The sequence below is a fragment of the Perognathus longimembris genome, chromosome 4 (assembly GCF_023159225.1).
Source record: "Perognathus longimembris pacificus isolate PPM17 chromosome 4, ASM2315922v1, whole genome shotgun sequence".
Taxonomy (NCBI): Eukaryota; Metazoa; Chordata; class Mammalia; order Rodentia; family Heteromyidae; genus Perognathus; species Perognathus longimembris.
This window is the reverse complement of record NC_063164.1, coordinates 17,259,558-17,278,358: the sequence shown is the minus strand read 5'-3', so window position 1 is coordinate 17,278,358 and position 18,801 is coordinate 17,259,558. Positions and strand designations below refer to the sequence as shown.

The 18,801-nt window shown below is 43.4% G+C and overlaps 2 protein-coding genes across 4 annotated transcripts in view; both read left to right on the top strand.

Moving 5' to 3' along the window:
* Smarcal1 (SWI/SNF related, matrix associated, actin dependent regulator of chromatin, subfamily a like 1) overlaps positions 1 to 10,360 on the top strand; it is a 53,652-nt gene extending 43,292 nt beyond the window's left edge. For all 3 annotated transcript variants that reach the window (XM_048344796.1, XM_048344797.1, XM_048344798.1), the window contains exons 15-18: positions 4,264 to 4,446; positions 5,636 to 5,736; positions 6,653 to 6,749; positions 9,907 to 10,360. In XM_048344796.1, coding sequence (XP_048200753.1) covers positions 4,264 to 4,446; positions 5,636 to 5,736; positions 6,653 to 6,749; positions 9,907 to 10,140 — 615 coding nt within the window. In that variant the 3' untranslated portion in view covers positions 10,141 to 10,360. The remainder of the gene's footprint in view (positions 1 to 4,263; positions 4,447 to 5,635; positions 5,737 to 6,652; positions 6,750 to 9,906) is intronic.
* Positions 10,361 to 15,482: 5,122 nt separating this feature from the next.
* On the top strand, positions 15,483 to 17,534 carry Rpl37a (ribosomal protein L37a). The gene is made up of 4 exons (XM_048344799.1): positions 15,483 to 15,564; positions 15,904 to 16,032; positions 16,210 to 16,292; positions 17,423 to 17,534. The coding sequence occupies exons 1-4, from the start codon at positions 15,562 to 15,564 to the stop codon at positions 17,484 to 17,486; spliced, it is 279 nt and encodes a 92-aa protein (XP_048200756.1). The 5' UTR covers positions 15,483 to 15,561; the 3' UTR covers positions 17,487 to 17,534.
* Positions 17,535 to 18,801: the final 1,267 nt, after the last annotated feature.

The window sequence follows — 18,801 nt, the reverse complement described above, 5'->3', positions numbered from 1 at the left end:
TCCTTCATCCTTTACAGTGCTGTTATGTTAAACACAAAGACAGGTTCATACATAGCACCTATGTATCTTCCACTCAGACTGAATAAATGGAAAGTTTCATTTTATTAATTTCAAGGCTTTTTTTCCACCACCATATAGAGATACTATTATTTATCCACTCATCAGTTGAGGCTATTTCGGTTGATTCCTTTCTTTGTAAATATGAATAATACTGCCATACTTTGGCCGTTATGCTATAATGCTGAGCTTTCATGTTCAGCATATGTACTTGGTTCCCTGAGTGAAAACTGAGGAATGGATTGATAGGTAATACAGAAGTCCATATTGAATTATTGAGGAACTATGATCAGAGAATACATTTAAGACTGTCAGTCATTTAAATTGGTTGTTTCATGTTTTGTGGTCTAATGATGTGACATTTCATATGTACCTGAAAACAATGTGTTGTGTATTGTCACACAACACAATGTGTTGTGTATTGTTCAGAATTTCATAAAGTTTGTTTTATATAGTTGGTTTAAAATGTTTTCCAAATCTTTAATTTACTTGTTGATCTTCTGTTTAGGTTTTCTATTCAATAGCATAAATGAAAATTTTAAGTCTTCAACTAATCTCTCTTCTTCTATTATCTTTCTGCCCTTCAATTCTACCAACTTTTGCTTCATATATATTTTCTTTTAATTTTTTTTTTTGCCAGTCCCGGGGACTGAACTCAGGGCCTGGCCTGGGCACTGTCCCAAACAAAGTGATTCAAATTATGTAAAAAATATGAATTTATTCATGGTTATTGTATTACTTGTATTTGTACATTTGTCAATAACTTAATGAACACACTCACTTTTTCAAACTTTCCTTGTTAGGAATTTATCTTCTAAGGAAATGATCAGACTAGCAAAGAAAGATGATGTATCTAGAAGGATATTAGTCATTCTGTTTATATTTAGAAATCTAAATATTTATCAGCAGATGTCCCACTAAATCAATTGTAGTATACAAAGCTATAAAAAGAAAAATCACCATTCACCCTTCCTAACCTTTTAAAAATCTAAGGAAGAGGGGCTGGGAATGTGGCTTAGTGGTAGAGTGCTTGCCTAGCATGCACGAAGCCCTGGGTTCAATTCCTCAGTACCACATAAACAGGAAAAGCCAGAAGTGGCACTGTGTCTCAAGTGGTAGAGTGCTAGCCTTGAGCATAAAGAAGCCAGGGACAGTGCTCAGGCCCTGAATCCAAGCCCCAGGACTGGCATAAATAGATAGATAGATAGATAGATAGATAGATAGATAGATAGATAGATAGATAGATAGATAAATAAATAAAATAAAAATCTAAGGAAGCTTTAAAGTTGAAGCTCTTGATGTTTGTCTGGCATGTATGTGTATGGAATAAAGTCTGAGATATGTTGTTAAAAAAACAATATGGTCAAGTGCCATTGGCTTACACCTGTAATCTTGGGTTACTCTGTGAAAGGAAAACCTATGAAACTCTTATCTTCATTTAACCTCTAGAAAGCCAGAAGTTTGGGCTGTGGCTCCAGTGGTAGAGCTCTTGCCTTGAGAAAAAAGATTTAGGGACAGCATGTATGCCCTGGATATATTTGGGGATTAAGATGGATAGAAACATCTTTACTAGTCATGGTAATTTAATTTTTTAAAGAAATTACCATGTGGAAGAAGAAAACCTGAAAATATATACCAAAATATTAATGTTGATTATAAGTTGTTTATATTACCTTCTTTAGTTTTTCTATACTTAAAAAAATCTTACCTAGGTATTTTATTCTTTCAGATCTCTGCCTTTTAATCATATTTTAATAGTTTGCATTAGCAGTGATGGAGGAGAGGATTTCATTGTTATATTTCCATACATGTTTACTATATATTTCTAATCAGTCTTACCCCTCTATCACTTTCCTTACCTCCCCTCTTCCCCCTTTCTAAACAACAGGTTTCATTATTCTATTTCCATAGTTGCAAACTTTTTTTTTACCTGCCTGGGTAGAAAAATCTCTCAGACTCTTTTATTTCCAGTTAACCACCACAAAAAAGCTAGAAATGGCTCAAGTGGTTAGAGCACTAATACCTTGTGCACTAAAGCTCAGGGAGAGCACCCGGACCCTGAGCTTAAGCCCCAGGAGTGGAACTGGAAAAAAAAATCTTGAAGAGAAAAAGAGGAGGAGGAGGAGGAGAGAAGGTGGTGAAAGATAATATAAAAAGAAAAATGTTTGATGAGGTTTTACTATAGTATAGCCTGGTTTGGCCTTGAACCCCCAAACCTCCTGCTTCAGCCTCCCTAGTTCTGGGATTACAAGTGTTCATCACCACAGCTAGCTACAAGATAAATGTTTTGCCTCATCAAATCAGCCAAGATTTAAAAATGTGTGATGCTCGCTGTTGATAAAAGTGCACCAAGATAACATGCTCCCACTTTGTGTTGGGAAGTTGACCAGTGATATCAAGGAGCCTTAAATTAAGTTTATCCTTTATGTCTTGATACTTGGATTTCATTTAGGGAGAGGAAGATGTTTTACTTGCGGGGCTCGGAATATGGCCTAGTGGCAAGAGTGCTTGCCTCATATGTATGAAGCCCTGGGTTTGATTCCCAAGCACCACATATATAGAAAAAGGCCAGAAGTGGCGCTGTGGCTCAAGTGGTAGAGTGCTAACCTTGAGCAAAAAGAAGCCAGGGACAGTGCTCAGGCCCTGAGTCCAAGGCCCAGGACTGGCAAAAAAAAAAAAAAAAAAAAGATGTTTTACTTGCAAGAGTGAGGGAGGGGAGTTAAGACAAGGTCTTGCTGTGTAGCCCAAGCAGGCCTTGAACTTTTCAATCCTCCTGCCCCAACCTACTGAATGCTGGTATTACAGGAATGAGCCACCATGTCTTCAAGTATCATCATTGCCACTGCACATAAAGCATGTAATTTGATGAGAGGATATCAAGCATCTCCATCAACCCATTTACTTGGTCCCCTGTCATCAGTTTTTCCTTCAATATCTCCAGGCTTCCACTGATTTATTTTCACTGGGTTAGTTTGCATTTTTTAGTTTTTTTGTGAATGTGTAATCTGAGTATATATGTACGTGGGGGATCTAGTTTCATTCGATGTATTTTGGGATTTGTATGTGTTATCAGTCCATTCTTTTTAGTGCTGAGAATATTCTATTGTATATGTGTGCTTCTTGTGTAAAATTACCTGTGGATGGACATCTGCCAACCCTTCTTTTTGAGGGAAAACTGGAAACCCCCTAAGTCAGCAGAAAGAGAAATCAGTTGAGTTGTACTATTGGCACATAATAAAATAGAGCCAGTAAAAATCAAACTTTGGAAAGCTTGTTAGTAGCTTACTCAAAATATGATATTTGTTGGAGAAAATAGGAAATAAAAATTTTAAGTTAAACTATGTACCATATACACTGAGAAAAGAATGACAGAAAATAAAAAAAAAACTGGCATGATTACTATTTCTATTTTCCTTATAGTGTTTTATCATTTGAAAGAGTGAACATAAATGCCCCTTAACACAGCTAAGCTAAGCATGCAGTTACATACAGTCCAGCAGTAATTCTTGGGCATTTATCTGACAGAAAGGAAAACTTAATGTTCACACAATAATCTGATCATGACCATTCCTACCTACTTTATATGTAGTATCCCAGTCTACATCAGCTCAGATGTCCTTCAGTAGATAGACATTAAATTATGTGCATATACATAAGTGGATTCTCCTCCTCAATAACAGAGAGATAATTGTTACTTGGTGGCTCCATAAACACACACAAAATAGTACTGACTGAAAAAAAAAAAAAGCCCTTTCCCCCCAAAAAATTACACATTGCATGATCACATGTGCATAGCATTCAGGAAATGAGATATTTTAGAACTGCAGAACCAGCTCGTAGCAGAGGTTAAGGACTGAGAAGAAAGAAGGGAGGTGAGTGTGGTTCTAAAAGAAATAGAGAAGGATCCTTGCGGAGGTGACCACATGAAAGTGCACTTGAGTGACAAAAATGTGTAGAGCACCCGTGCATGCAGGAAGGGAAATCTGAAGATCAGGGGGTTGTACTGAAGTCAGCGTCCAGGTTGATGTCATCCTGTCGTTTCGCACAATTTCGCCGTGGGGGAACTTGAGCACTGTGTGCAAAGGGTCTCCGAGTTTTTTCTTAGGGTGGTATGTGAGTACACGGTTGTGTCCCGGAGCAGAGGGCCAGGCAGTCTCTGGGACCCTGCTGAGCAGGCCTTCTCCTGAGTTTCCCCTGTCTCTGCAGCATGTGCAGCACATCCGCATTGACGGCTCCACCCCGTCGGCCCACCGAGAGGAGCTGTGCCAGCGGTTCCAGCTGTCAGAGGGACACTCAGTGGCAGTGCTGTCCATCACGGCCGCCAACATGGGCCTCACCTTCTCCTCAGCTGACCTAGTAGTGTTTGCCGAGCTCTTTTGGAACCCAGGGGTAAGGGGCGCAGAGGACTGGAATCTCCCTGGGCACGCTTGTTTCTGGGGGAGTCAGAGAGACGGGTCTGCAAGCTTTCCCCGGTCTAGTTTCATTGCGTGAGTTTTCACTCCTTTCAAGCACTGCCTCTTAGGTCTTCATGGTAGTCCGCAGAATCAGTGGTTCTATCTTATCAGAAGGAAAACCAGGGTGGTAAAGGAGCCCTAGACTTCACCTCTGCGAGGAACCTGGGTACAGAGAGCCCGGGTGGTCAGCCGGTGCTGCAGAGCTGAACCTTTAGGGGCGCGTGCAGCAGCATTGGGTTGAAGCCCACTGGGAAAGAAGCCAGTGCTTCTTTCTATTGGCCATCTCAGTGAGCTGCTTGGCCAGGGGGTCTTCACCCAGAATGACAGTGCTGAGTGTTCCCTGTATATCACAAGCCCCCAGCCTGACTGATCACAGTCATGCCGAAGGCTGCCACAACAGAATAATTAGAACTCACAAAATTTTTCTCCTTAAACTTCAGAAAACAAGTTATTTCCCTCTCATGCTCTGATGTGTGGCTTTCGCTGGGCATACTTCAGTGAGTGCTTTAACAATAGGTGGACTCTAAGGTCACAGCTGTCAAGGAAAGAAACAATGCTCTTGATTTTAGTTACTTATTATGCAGTATATGGCATATGAAAATACCACCCCACTTCTAGCCATATACGGCTACTTTCCTGGGTGTGATGTTTCTAGTTCTTTAGAAGATTAAACCACCAGAAAACCAGAAGTAGAGCTGTGGCTCAAAGTGATAGAGTTCAAAAGCTCAGAGACAGTGCCCAGGCCCTGCATTCAAGCCCCGTAACTGACAAACAAATAACACTCACACACACACACACACACACAGAGAGAGAGAGAGAGAGAGAGAGAGAGAGAGAGAGAGAGAGGAAGATGTGCCAGGTTTCCCTCGTTTCCCCTCAGCATATAGCTCGATGATGGGGCCTGAACATTCTTCACTTCATCACCCAGCACCTCCACAGAGATCCTTGAAAGTTCTAGGTCCCCCACCCGGGTTTAACTATTCTTAAATGTCAGGTCTGAGAGATAGTGAAATGCTCTGAGGAGGAAGGGCTGAGGTGGGGCTCGGGGACAAGAGGTTACATGCTGTGATTGGGGGGACTGCTCCAGGCCTCTCCCTAAGCTGTCTTGATCCCTGGGCACACAGGTACTGATCCAGGCTGAGGACCGGGTGCACCGCATCGGACAGACAAACTCCGTGGGTATTCACTACCTGGTTGCAAAAGGCACGGCAGATGACTACCTTTGGTATGCCTCGCTGGATGTGGAGTGAATCGAGGGTGGACACTGTTTTCTGTGCTCCGGGGGTGCTTTCACTCTTGCTGAGACCTCTGGAGACCCATTAGTCATGGCTCACCAGCATGACAGTGTTGGCACTGTGACACTGTCATTCTCTGGGAACTTGCCAGATGCAGGAGAAGATCCTGTAGAACTAAGGGGAGGTGGTTGCTTTCCCACTGGCTCAAGATGAAGAGGAGAGCAGTAGGAAGTGGTTGTAACAATGTAGAAAGATGGTTGTTAGGATAAGCAGCCTCCTTTTCTCTTTTGTGATATGTAGGATGATCACTGCATTGATCATCTACATCTGCCGCTTCTGGATGCCAAGAGGGGCAGGCTCAGCCTAGACTGTGCAGTGTTCTATTAGTAGGGCTGGGATCACATGTTCAACCACAGCGTTTTGGGTCTGTCACCTAAAAACAAATTCCCCAGTATTCTTTCCCAGTCACATTTCTTCATTCCTGATGTTGTTTCTCAGCTATCTCCTTAGTGTCCACTGACCCCTTCGTCTAGCCTCATCGACCAAAGTGTAGGACCTCTGCAGTGCACGTGGACTGCTCATTTCCCTCTGTGTTCAGTGGACTGGTTCATAGCACAGCTCATAACATCGCCAGGCTTGCAAAATTCTTATAGTGAAGCAGTGTTTATTTCTTGCACATCTTCCATTAGGAAGAATATTGAACCAGGTCTAATGAGCCCTAAGGTGGAGGTTGGTTACAACTGAGAGGGGCAAATGTTTCAGGGTAGATCCTGAAGCCTTGTGAGATGCAAAGATGGGAGCCAGTTACCACCTCCCAGTCCCTTAAAGAAGAGCAGGGCGGCTTTGTTCTAATCAGCTGCTACTTCTGGCAAATTGTGTTCACTACTGTTCATTTCTCCCTGATAGGCCCTTGATTCAAGAGAAGATTAAAGTTCTAGGAGAAGCTGGCCTTTCAGAGACCAATTTCTCAGAAATGACAGAAGCCACTGATTACTTCTACAAGGTAAGGCTAGCCCCTGGCTGCCTGTCCCCGGACGGAAGGGAGGCATCAAGCTGTCAGCCTAGCCCTTGGGACCTAGGGAAGCAAGGTGTGATTCACTTCTCAGGCTGTCTGTGGCTCTAGGGTTTCATCTGGCACTGGAGCAAGAGGCTCTGGGACTAGCTCAGATGGTCAAGGATTTGGGCTAGTCAGAGCCTCAGATAGAAAGGCAGCCTTGTGGCGGTATAGTCATCCGGGAACTGAGGTGCCTTATCCTTCCTCTGTAGTTGCTGAATATTGGAAGTTGAGTTAAATGGATGGATTTTGTAGGTGACTGTAACATTAAGAGTCCGATCCAGGTTCTACTGGCTCATGTCTTTAATCCCAGCTACCAGAGGCTGAGATCCGAGGACTATGGTTCAAAGCCAGCTGGGGCAGGAAAGTCAGTGAGACTCTTATTTCCAATAAACTACTCAGAAAAAGCCAGAAGTGGTGCTGTGGCTCAAGTGGTAGAGTGCTAGCCTTGAGTAAAAGAAGCTTAGGGACAATACCCAGGCCCCGAGTTCAAGCCCCAGGACTGGCAAAAAAAAAAAAAAAAAAAGAGTTTGACTATTGATTTACATTTACATACCAAGTAAATCCATTTTTCCTCATGTCATTATTGACAAGACTCAGATCATTTTTTTTTTTTTTTTTTTTTGCCAGTCCTGGGCCTTGGACTCAGGGCCTGAGCACTGTCCCTGGCTTCTTCCCGCTCAAGGCTAGCACTCTGCCACTTGAGCCACAGCGCCGCTTCTGGCCGTTTTCTGTATATGTGGTGCTGGGGAATCGAACCTAGGGCCTCGTGTATCCGAGGCAGGCACTCTTGCCACTAGGCTATATCCCCAGCCCTCAGATCATATTTTTAAATATCAACTAAGTTATCATTTTAGACAAAAAACAATTACTAAGCCAATTTAAAAACAATCTTATTTTTAAGCTTTTGAAAGCTAACTCAGCAGAATGATGAATTTTTATTTTTATTTTTTGCCAGTCCTGGGGCTTGAACTCAGGGCCTGAGCACTCTCCCTGGCTTCTTTTTGCTCAAGGCTAGTACTCTACCACTTGAGCCACAGCACCCCTTGTGGCTTTTTCTATATATGTGGTGCTGAATAATCGAACTCAGGGCTTCTTGTATACAAGGCAAGCACTCTACCACTTAGCCAAATTCCCAGCCTAGAATGATGAATTTATGTGTTAACAGAATCTAGGTTGCCCTGTGACACTGGAAAAGGATTCCCATTTGAGAACTCATTTTCTCATCTTGACCTTCCCTCAATTACTCTGAATTAGCTAAGAATTTCTGCCTAAAATACAAGTGCAAAATAATGTAAATGAACCTTATCGGTATTTATTTTTTATTATTCATGTCATGAGTCTACTTAGAAAGATATCCAGATTATACCTCTTAAGACTATCTTCCTCTCAGTTAAATGAATGAATTAAAATACCCTTGTAGCTTAAGTAGTTGGTGTCTTCGTGTAAAGAAAGGTGCAGTACACATAACCAGTAACCACCACTTGTCCTTCACTGAAAATAGCAGATCCTTCCCAAGGCCCTCCCTGTAGAGGCTCCAGTGAACCATAGAGGTTGTGCATCCACAGATGCTCTGTCTACATGGTGCTTCAGGAAGGGCTGTGGAAGGCACAAAGACACGTGATATGAAGTCCTCCTTTCCTCATAACCTTGCTCCAGAGATAAAAACGCGCTATCAGTGCTTATTTTGATTAAAACCATATCAGCTTATTTTTATTAAGATGGGGTGAAATTTTTATTAACAGCTAGGAAAAAGAACATAATGTTACCTCCTATACAGGAGACAAAAGCAAAAGAGGTTGTTTCAGTAAGATAGCCTTCCTTCTGAGAGGGGAAATGAAATATTAATCTGATCTTGGACTTTTCTTCCAACTAATTATGCATGCTCCAAGTTTTCAGTAGTATTACCATTACCTTAATCACATGCAAATGAACAGGTATTTCTACTAGCAGTGGTTTGCTGCTGCCCCCTGTTGTATCCTGCTATGAGATGATCCATCTTGAATATAAGTGTGTTAAAATGCTGTGTTCCAAGCCAGGCGCTGGTGGCTCATGCCTGCAATCCTACCTATTCTGTTTGTTTGTGTTTTTTTTTTTTTTTTGCCAGTCCTGGGCCTTGGACTCAGGGCCTGAGCACTGTCCCTGGCTTCTTTGTGCTCAAGGCTAGCACTCTGCCACTTGAGCCACAGCGCCACTTCTGGCTGTTTCCTATATATGTGGTGCTGGGTAATTGAACCCAGGGCTTCATGTATAGGAGACAAGCACTCTTGCCACTAGGCCATATTCCCAGCCCCCCAATCCTACCTATTCTGGAGGTTGAGATCTGAGGATTGGGATTCAAAGCCAGCTCGGGCAGGAAAGTCCATGAGATTCTTATCTCCCAATTAATCACAAAAAAAGTTGGAAGTGGCACTGTGGCTCAAGTGGTGAAGTATTAGCCTTGAGCAAAAGGAGCCCAATGGTAGCACCCAGGCCTTGAGGCTCAAGCCCCAGGACCAGACACACACACACACACACACACACACACACACACACACACACACACACACACACACACACACAAACAACAGATTAGTTTTATGGAAATGTAGATGTCTGTGGAGATGTTTAAAATGTTTAAATTGGCCAAAAGATGGTCAGGGTGGGAAATGACCTTGGAGAGTTCAGTAGATCAGTAGTCAGTGGGCATTTTGACCATATGGAGCTTGAACATCATCAGACACAGGGATAGGTATCCACTCTGCAAACAAGGTGGGTCAGGAGGAAATGAGATACTAGAGATCCTACAGCACTGAATTTGGAAAGGAAGGGAGAAAATATCTCCAACATAAGTTATAGTGGAGGAACAGCTCCTTTGTTACTGTCACTCCCACCCCTCTTTATTCCTAACCCAATGAGCAGCAGAAAAGATGCCAGGCACTAAAGGAGGGAGGCTGCTTTAGGTAAATCATTTACTGAGAAGTTTGGTTCATTACCATGAAGCTCACAGATGGCATAAAATGTACTGTCTGTCACCGTGGAGCTCTCTTGCAGGATACAGGGGAGAAGGGTCAGTGATGGAACTTGGGTTCTTCCTTTTACCTTTTCTTTCCTTTTTCTAATGAAGGACCCAAAGCAGCAGACAATCTATGACCTATTCCAGAAGTCATTTGAGGAAGATGGGAGTGACCTAGAGCTCCTGGAAGCAGCAGAGTCCTTTGACCCAGGAAGTACTTCAACAACCTCTGAAAATGGTTCTTTAGGAGATACCCTAGATGAAAACACATTGACTGCCAGTCCACCAAAGAAAGGGAAATTTGAATTTTTTGATAACTGGGACAGCTTTACTTCTCCTTTCTAAGAGGATTCAGGGGGGAAAAAAACGAAGTAATTAAAAATCATGGAATTTATTCAAAGCAAATCAGAAATCTTGTTTATAATGCCCGTGTTCCTCTTGTCACCTAGCATTATCTGGGTCTGTCCCCAAACCCAGTAGTATTTTCCATTCTGTGTTCCTATGTGGGGACTTGCCTGGGGGCTTAATTAACCTTAGAAAAGAAGAGTGGCTTGTAATTGTGGTAATTCACATTCTTTAAGTAATGAAGTGCTCCCTACACAACCTCCAATATCTAGATTTTAAGAATTTTATGACTGTATGTGTAGAGCCCCTAATTTGTGCCAGACAGTGCCTAAATGCTGATCCTAGCTCCCTGTACAAAAGAAAAATATGCATTTGGGGGGTTTATTCAGTAGAAGAAGCAATACTTGGTAATCCTCTTTTCCAATAAAGTTCTTTTTATGAACACCGAGATTTGAATTTTTAACATTTTCATGTGTTACCAATTATTCTTTTGACTTTTCTTGTAACTGTCTTACATGTAAAAACCATCCATAGCCCACTGTCCATGGGAGCAGGCAGTGGATTGGTGGGGCACATCGCCACAGGCTGTCAGCTCCTTAGAGTAACATGAGTAACTTCATTGAATGGCAGTGTAATGCAAGCCACGTGTGTGATTTTCACTTTTCTAATAAACTGTCTTAAAAAGATAACACATTGAACCAATATATTCAAAATGTCGTTTCAGCATAAATTGTGTGTGTGTGTGTGTGTGTGTGTGTGTGTGTGTGTGTGTGTGTGTGTTTGTTGCTGGGAACTCAGCATCTCAGGGCCTTACAGATGGTGGGCAAAGGCTGTACCTCTGAAGTTCATGCCTATCACGTTAAAAAAAAAAAATTAATGAAAAGTTCATCATTTATTTGCTCTATCAGTCTTTGAGATCCCAGTGCACGTGTATCACGGCATCTTAGTTTGGACTAGCCATGCTTCAAGTGTTTAATTGCCACATGTGGCTGATGGCTCTTGTGTTCCCTCAGCAGAATGTCATGGGGACAGCGGAGAACAATAGGTAATGACATTATTAGCTCAGAAAGAGCTGAGTCATGGAGAGCACACAGTTCAATGTAAAGGTCACCAGGCTGGAGGCATGGATCAGGTGGTAGAGTGTCTTCCAGCAAAAGTGTCAGATACCGACTTTGAGTCCTGGCAGACAAGAAAACAAAAAGGAATCTGGACTTAGTTTTAAGTATGCATAAAAAAGCAACAAGTGGTGTGTTTATGTTTGGTTTGATTCTTGAGACAGAAACTCACTACGTAGACCAGGCCTCCAACTTGCCATCCTCCTGTCTCTGCCTTCCAAGTGCTGGGACTACACATCTGTGCCACCACACCAACCACTGAATGGTTTTGAGCAGAGGTAGGAGATGGTCTGATTATAACCTTAAAAGAGAGAACAATTTTACAAAGAGAGAACTATTTCACAACAATTCGTATGTACATAGAAAACAGAGCAGGAGGAGCTGGCATTGCGTAGGAAGCTATTGAGCTCCTGCAGCTCTCCCAAGGTTGAGGCTGGGTGTGACTACGGGTGGGTAGCTGAAGCAGGGGAAGAGGTGAAGGCTACGTAAGAGGTAGTCAGAGTCAATATGAATTTTGAAGGAGAGCAGATGAGGAAGAGGGGATGGGATGGAACCTTAGGTTTCATCTGAACAAAGAGACAAAAGAACCAGAGCTAGGTGGGGAGCAGAGTGAAATGAAGGGTTTGGTGATGGACTTGCTGAGTTTAAGGTGATTCATAGACAGTCAGTGGCAGACTCAGAGACACCCAACTTAGTTCTTTAATGGAAAAAAAGATATTATCCCACTAGAGAAAAATCTTTGGGATGAGTTTAGGCCTGGGAAGCAGAAACATTTTGTGGTCATAGAGCTTGAGAAACTTTCAGAAAGAACATTATTTCCTCACCTGTCTCCATATCTACAGATAGGTTCTATGCATTTATATCATACTATATTTAAGAAACACGCATGAAAGCTGGGTAATGGTGGCTCATTCCTGTAATCCTAGTTACTTAGGAGGCTGAAATCTGAGGATCATCGTTCAAAGCCTGCCCGGGCAGAAAAGTCCATGAGATTTAGCTCCAATTAACCACCAGAAAAAAAACAATTGGGATTCACAGATCTCGGCCTACTGAGTAGCTAGAATTACAGATGTGAGCCAGAAGCACCTGGCCATGATAATTCATTCCCAATATCTAGAATTTGTTCTTATAAAAAGTGTTATCACATTTGTAATAGTGAAAATGACCCATTCTGAAATGTTTGGATATTGTTTCTTATTGGTCTCCTGCTGGGTGCATTGTCTGGGTAAATGCCCTTGGAAATCCCCATTATAGTAACTATACTGATTTTAAAAAGAATCTGCTGGGGAGATGAGGAAGGAAGGAAAGAACACATATGTACTCCTGAATCCACTTCAAACACCCTGATACTTTCTCAATGTCCAGGCCTTGCCTCTTCTTGCGGAGCCTATGGCTCAGCCTGAGCCTGCATCATGCTGTTCAAGCCTAGGTTTTGTCTGTGGTTACCAGGTACTTCTGTGAAGATTAGCGGGTTAAATAAACTCTTTGCATAAAACCTTTTGCATCTCTGGCGTGACATGAATTGAGAACCACACTTGTGCCCGTGATTTCTTTCCAGAATAACTTGTTCCATGTGAGGTCTGGTTGCCTTCACGGCTGGAAGAACAACTTTTGGGGGGGAAGGGGGTGACTTTTAACTTATTTATTTTTCCACAGATGACGAGAAAACTTTGAGTGCTCCTGAATAGCACCGATGACTCAAAAGAGACTTTTACCACAGCTTCGGCTGTAAATGCCCTCCATACTTGATGGTCCTCTAATAGGGGAGGAGATTTACTGCCCCACAGATAAGACAAATTGAGACTTTATGAGAGAGACAATTTTCGAAGTCACTTAGGGCTGATTTTATGACAGTGCTATTTGTACATCCTTGGGCATGCTATTTAGGGAGAATTGTTCAGTTTTGATAAAATTGCTCTGAACATGAGCAATTTCCTCTTATTATGGAGTGGCTCATTTTCAGCTGCTTTCTGTCACATTCTTCCTCATGCACTGCCCTACCCCCATTCCCTAAAAGCCAGAGGCAGGAGAGGATGCACAGATAGGCAGCACATTGTCTAAATGTAATCAGAATTAGGCTCTAGAGAGCCAGAGGGCTTACCTCAGCTCAGGGTGGGCCGCCCCAGCAGCCGGCCACTGGATCTGCTCAACCAAACTGGGACAGGCAGCTTAGCATTACTCCTGCTTGGCTGAGAGGCCCAGATTGGAACATGAAGACCATCACCAATTTCTCAACACTTCATTGACCAATCCCATTCGTTTACACCACTATGACTACATTTTTGTCTTAATGTATAGTGCCTGGGGACGGGTATCATTTCATTGTTGGTGGTCATGGGGCTTTGAACTCAGGGCCTGGGTGCTGTCCCTGAGCTCTTTTGCTCAAGACTAGAGCTCTACCACTTTGGGCCACAGCTCTACTTCTGGTGTTCTGGTGATTAATTGGAGATAGGAGTCTCACAGACTTTCCTGCCCTGGCTGGCTTTGAACAGCAATCCTCAGATCAGCCTCCCGAGTAGCTAGGAAACCAGTTTGAGCCACTGGCACTCAGCAAACAAACATCATTTTATGAAGAGCTTCTAGCATCATCCTCAAGAACCTTTTCCTCTTAGAGAAGAAGGGTTTAACACCTTGGATCATGCCATTCTTCCATCCATGGAGGGAAGGAGTGATCAGAAGTCAGAGCCTTGTGATCACATCCACAGACTGCCATAGCTTGAGCACATTCCACTCCCTTTGTGGACCTTGGTTGGGGGGACTGCTAACATCATTGTGGTTACAGACCAACTTGCCGGTGTTTAAGGCTTTGGGCCTGACACTTCAAGAAGGGTCCTGGAAAGCAGATTCTGAAAAGGCTGGAGCAGGCCATCAAAATTAAAGAGCCACTGGGCTCTGGTGTCTCATGCCTATAATACTAAACTACTTCGGAGGTTAAGATCTGACCATGGGGCTGGGAATATGGCCTAGTGGCAAGAGTGCTTGCCTCATATATATGAAGCCCTGAGTTCGATTCCCCAGCACCACATATGTAGAAAATGGCCAGAAGTGGCGCTGTGACTCAAGTGGCAGAGTGCTAGCCTTGAGCAAAAAGAAGCCAGGGACTGTGCTGAGGCCCTGAGTCCAAGGCCCAGGGCTGGCAAAAACAAAAACAAAACAAAGGGCTGGGAATATGGCCTAGTGGCAAGAGTGCTTGCCTCCTATACATGAAGCCCTGGGTTCGAGTCCCCAGCACCACATATATTGAAAATGGCCAGAAGTGGCGCTGTGGCTCTAGTGGCAGAGTGCTAGCCTTGAGCAAAAAGAAGCCAGGGACTGTGCTGAGGCCCTGAGTCCAAGGCCCAGGGCTGGCAAAAACAAAAACAAAACAAAGGGCTGGGAATATGGCCTAGTGGCAAGAGTGCTTGCCTCCTATACATGAAGCCCTGGGTTCGAGTCCCCAGCACCACATATATTGAAAATGGCCAGAAGTGGCGCTGTGGCTCAAGTGGCAGAGTGCTAGCTAGCCTTGAGCAAAAAGAAGCCAGGGACAGTGCTCAGGCCCTGAGTTTAAGGCCCAGGACTGGCAAAAAAAAACACAAAAAAAACCAAAGATCTGACCATGGCACTGTTTGAAGCCAGCCTGGGCAGGAAAGTCCATGAGATTCTTATAGCCAGTTAACCACCAGAAACTGGGAAGTGAAAGTGTGAGTCAAGTGGTAGAGTACCAGCCTTGAGCCAAAGAAGCTCAAGGGCAGAGCCCAGGCCTAGAAGTCAAGCCCCAGGACCATGACCAAACAAAAACAAAACCTTAAGTCAAAAATGCCACTACCAACAACAAAACCCCCCCACAAGACAAGTCTCCCCCCCCCCCCCCGCCCCAATAAAACAAAACAAAACGAGAGCCCCCAGAAAGAAGCTGAAGGGTGATACTCTACAGGAACAGTTAATTCCACCCAGCTTTCAAGTCAGGCTTAGGGAACTTCAGGCTCTTTACCTATCCGTTCTTTCATTCATTCTTTCAGAAACGGCATCACTCATAAATGTGACTTACGTGAACATGTTCTGAGAGCTGTCTAAAACCTTACAACTTGTTTGTTTTAGAAGTCACTTAAAACCCGTTTGTTTCCTTGTGGACAGCATGAAGGAAATCATTGTAATATGCATACCTGCCTCCAGGGGGAGTAAACGGCAGAAAAAAACCAAATCCTCCAGACCATAGAGCTGAGTTCCTAGCAAGGACGTTATCATTACTTCCGGTCTCCTGCCTAAAACCGCGCCTGCGCAGGAAGGCTCTTCCTCTCTGGGCCTGGACCTGAGTTGCGGCAACATGGTGAGTGTTGGTTTTCCTATGGCATAAATCTTCATCCGTCCGCATCCGTCCTCTCAGCGTTTTGGCCGACACCGTCCTCCATCCATCTGCCTTGTCTTGCGTTCTACCACGGCCTCCGTGCCCTCCCCGCGCTTGTAGGCCTCATTCCAGGCGCTGAGGCGGGGGCGGCTTGGTGGGGCCTAGCCCATCGAACCTTCTTGTCTCCGGGCACGGGGAGACTGGGGACGCCGGTATGGCGGCACTGAACGTGGGGGACATGAGGTCACAGCGGAGGTGAGGTGGAGATGCAGGGCTCGACTCTAGAAGTCGTTACTCAGACGTTCCTTCGTATATAAACAGGCCAAACGCACCAAGAAGGTCGGCATCGTCGGTAAATACGGCACCCGATACGGTGCCTCACTCCGGAAGATGGTGAAAAAAATAGAAATCAGTCAGCACGCCAAGTACACCTGCTCCTTCTGTGGCAAGGTAAGGAAGGGGGGGGGCAGAGGTCTCTGGAGGTGGGGGCCGAAGTTTCTTTGCAGCTGAGGTAGGCCTCCTTGGAAAGGTGTTTTCGTATTGACTTGCAATTGTGCATGAGTAGATAGTTGGTTTATTGTGTACAAAGGTTGGTTGTATTCATGCTGAAAATTGGTTCTTTTTTAGACCAAGATGAAGAGGCGAGCTGTGGGCATCTGGCACTGTGGTTCCTGCATGAAAACAGTTGCTGGGGGCGCCTGGACCTACAAGTGAGTCTTAACTGCTTTGCGGTACTTAGAGCTATTTGTGGACCAGACAGGGACTGTTTTCCACAGTTTGGCACCTGGTCTTCAGATTTTAATTGCATAATAGGCGAGGAAGGTAAAGATGCTTTGGATGTCTCCCCAAAATTCCTTAGTGTTAACTGTTTACTTTCCGTTTATTCAAAGAGTAGAAATAGAGCTACTGAAGTGAAAGCTGGCCGTCTGATTCATATATTACTTTAGAATTTTGTAGTCATAGAGGGGGGAGAGTCACTATAAACATTATTGGGCAGGTCCACTGGTGAATTTTGTGTGTCTGAGTGCCGCTACTGACCCTTGAACTAAGGGCTTGAACACTGTCCATTAGCTTCTTCAAAGGCTGGTGCTCTGCTACTTGAGCCACACTTGTACATTTGTACTTCCAGTGTTTTGGTTGTTGGAGATCACTGTCTCCAAGACTTTGCTGGCTGGGCTGACTTCAAACCCCCAGTCTTAGATCTCTGTCTCCTGAGTAGCTAGGATTACAGGTGTGAGCCACCAGCACCTGGCTTCACTAATGGATTTTGAGTCTTCTGAACCTTGACTGAGAGCTAAGCCTATCTGATGATTATTGGTTACTTTTTTTCTTAAGTTTATTCATTTTTGGAAATTAGGCCCACCTTCCAAGACCTAACCATGTTTGCTATCCTGAAGCCTTGAGTGTTACTCTAGCCTCCTAAGGTATGGCTAGTTGTTAAGAATCCTTCACACCTCCGGTCTTGGGAGTTTAGGACTGTATAGTTGAAGAAACCAGCTAATTTCACTATACAAATTTTGGAGAAATGTTAAGATCATACACAAAAAAGCACCTATGGAAAAATGAGAACAAAGGTGCTCTGTTCTTAAAAACAGTGAAGTGTGGGTATTTGCACACTCATCAATGTGAGGTGGTTTGCTTGATTTTTAGGTGTCCCTTGAATGGTGGTGAAGTTTTTGCTTAGGGTGCTAGGGATTAAAGCCAGAGTCTTACATGTGCTTAAGTGATCATCAGAGTCTTACATGTGCTTAAGTGATCACTCTCCCATTGAGCATGTTACAATAAAGATTTTTCTTGCTTGTCGCTCTAATTATGTTGGAAATTGCCTTTTTCTTAACAGCACCACTTCTGCCGTCACAGTCAAGTCTGCCATTAGAAGACTGAAGGAATTAAAAGACCAGTAAAAGCTCTACCATCTGAGTTTTTCTCTACAATAAATGGGTTAATTTATATAACAACATGGTCTTCCTTGTGGTTATTTGTAATTAACTCTACTGATTTGTAATCACTGGATTTTTCTGATCTCCACAACCTTGCACTGATAAGATTTGGAAATCTCTTCTAGTCTTCTGGTGAAGTGTAAGAACAGATGGGTTTTATAGGGTAGTTGTTATATGCCTTAGTTATAAGCATTCCGCTTTTCTGAAACAAATGCAAAATTTTGCTTTTAAGGAATTACATTTTGGTGGTGCCATGTGTGCCATCAGCACTTGGCTTTTATTGATGGTTTTTAAATCAATTTTTTTTGGCAGCAGTTTCATAGACTTTTTCCCAGGCTGCCTTCCATTTGCCATCTTCTACTCTGGAGAATGTATTCGGATTACAGGTGTAAGCTATTGGTGCCTGGCTCTTTTAAGGAGTATTTCACATCTTTTTAATTGTGTGTGTGTGTGTGTGTTTGGGGCTTGAACTCAGGCTTCCTGTCCTTGAGATTTTTTTGTTCAAGGTTAATGTCCAACTGGTTTTGATGTTTTGAAACTGGCTGAGTAATTTTCTATTATATATATATATGCCATATCTGTGGCACCTTGAGTTAGGTTAAATTGAAATATTGAGTATTTTGGTCTCATTGTACATGGGACCAGCCAGCAGAAGTCTTTCCAGGTATTTAACCTATCTCACTATCTGGGTTCTCGGGATTCAGTAAGTTGAGTAAATGGGAGGTGCCAGCACATCTAGGAGATTTCCCCTGGGCTTCTCTAGGGAGTTGCTATAAAGATACTTCTGTAGATGGCTACAACACCATTAGTTGTTGATCTACATACTCTTCCTGAGACTTGGTAACTATTCCTCTAGGCCCGGTGGTGGTGATATCTCCCTATTTTTTATTTCTCTTAGCCTCCCCCACACTTTTCTATGGTTTCAGTATTGTCCCAGGAAGGCTTGTGTGTTACTTTTTTTCTAACCTTTGGAGCTGTTGGAATCTTTTAAGTTGTAGGTCACAGAGGAAGTTAGGCCAGTGCAGTACACCCAGGAATAGGATATTTGGTTCTTTACCCTCTTCCTTTTTGCCTCCTAGCTTCCAGATGAGCAGCTTTTTCCTACCACAGAGCCCCTGCCATAGTATATATACTACCTTGCCACAGGCAGTAAGAACAAACATGAACTGAAACTTTGGGACATAGGCCAAAAAAAATCCCCTTTCCCTTCTTAGGATGATAGTGTCAAACATTTTGCTACAGTAATCTCAAACCTGTCTAACACCATTAATCATAGTTC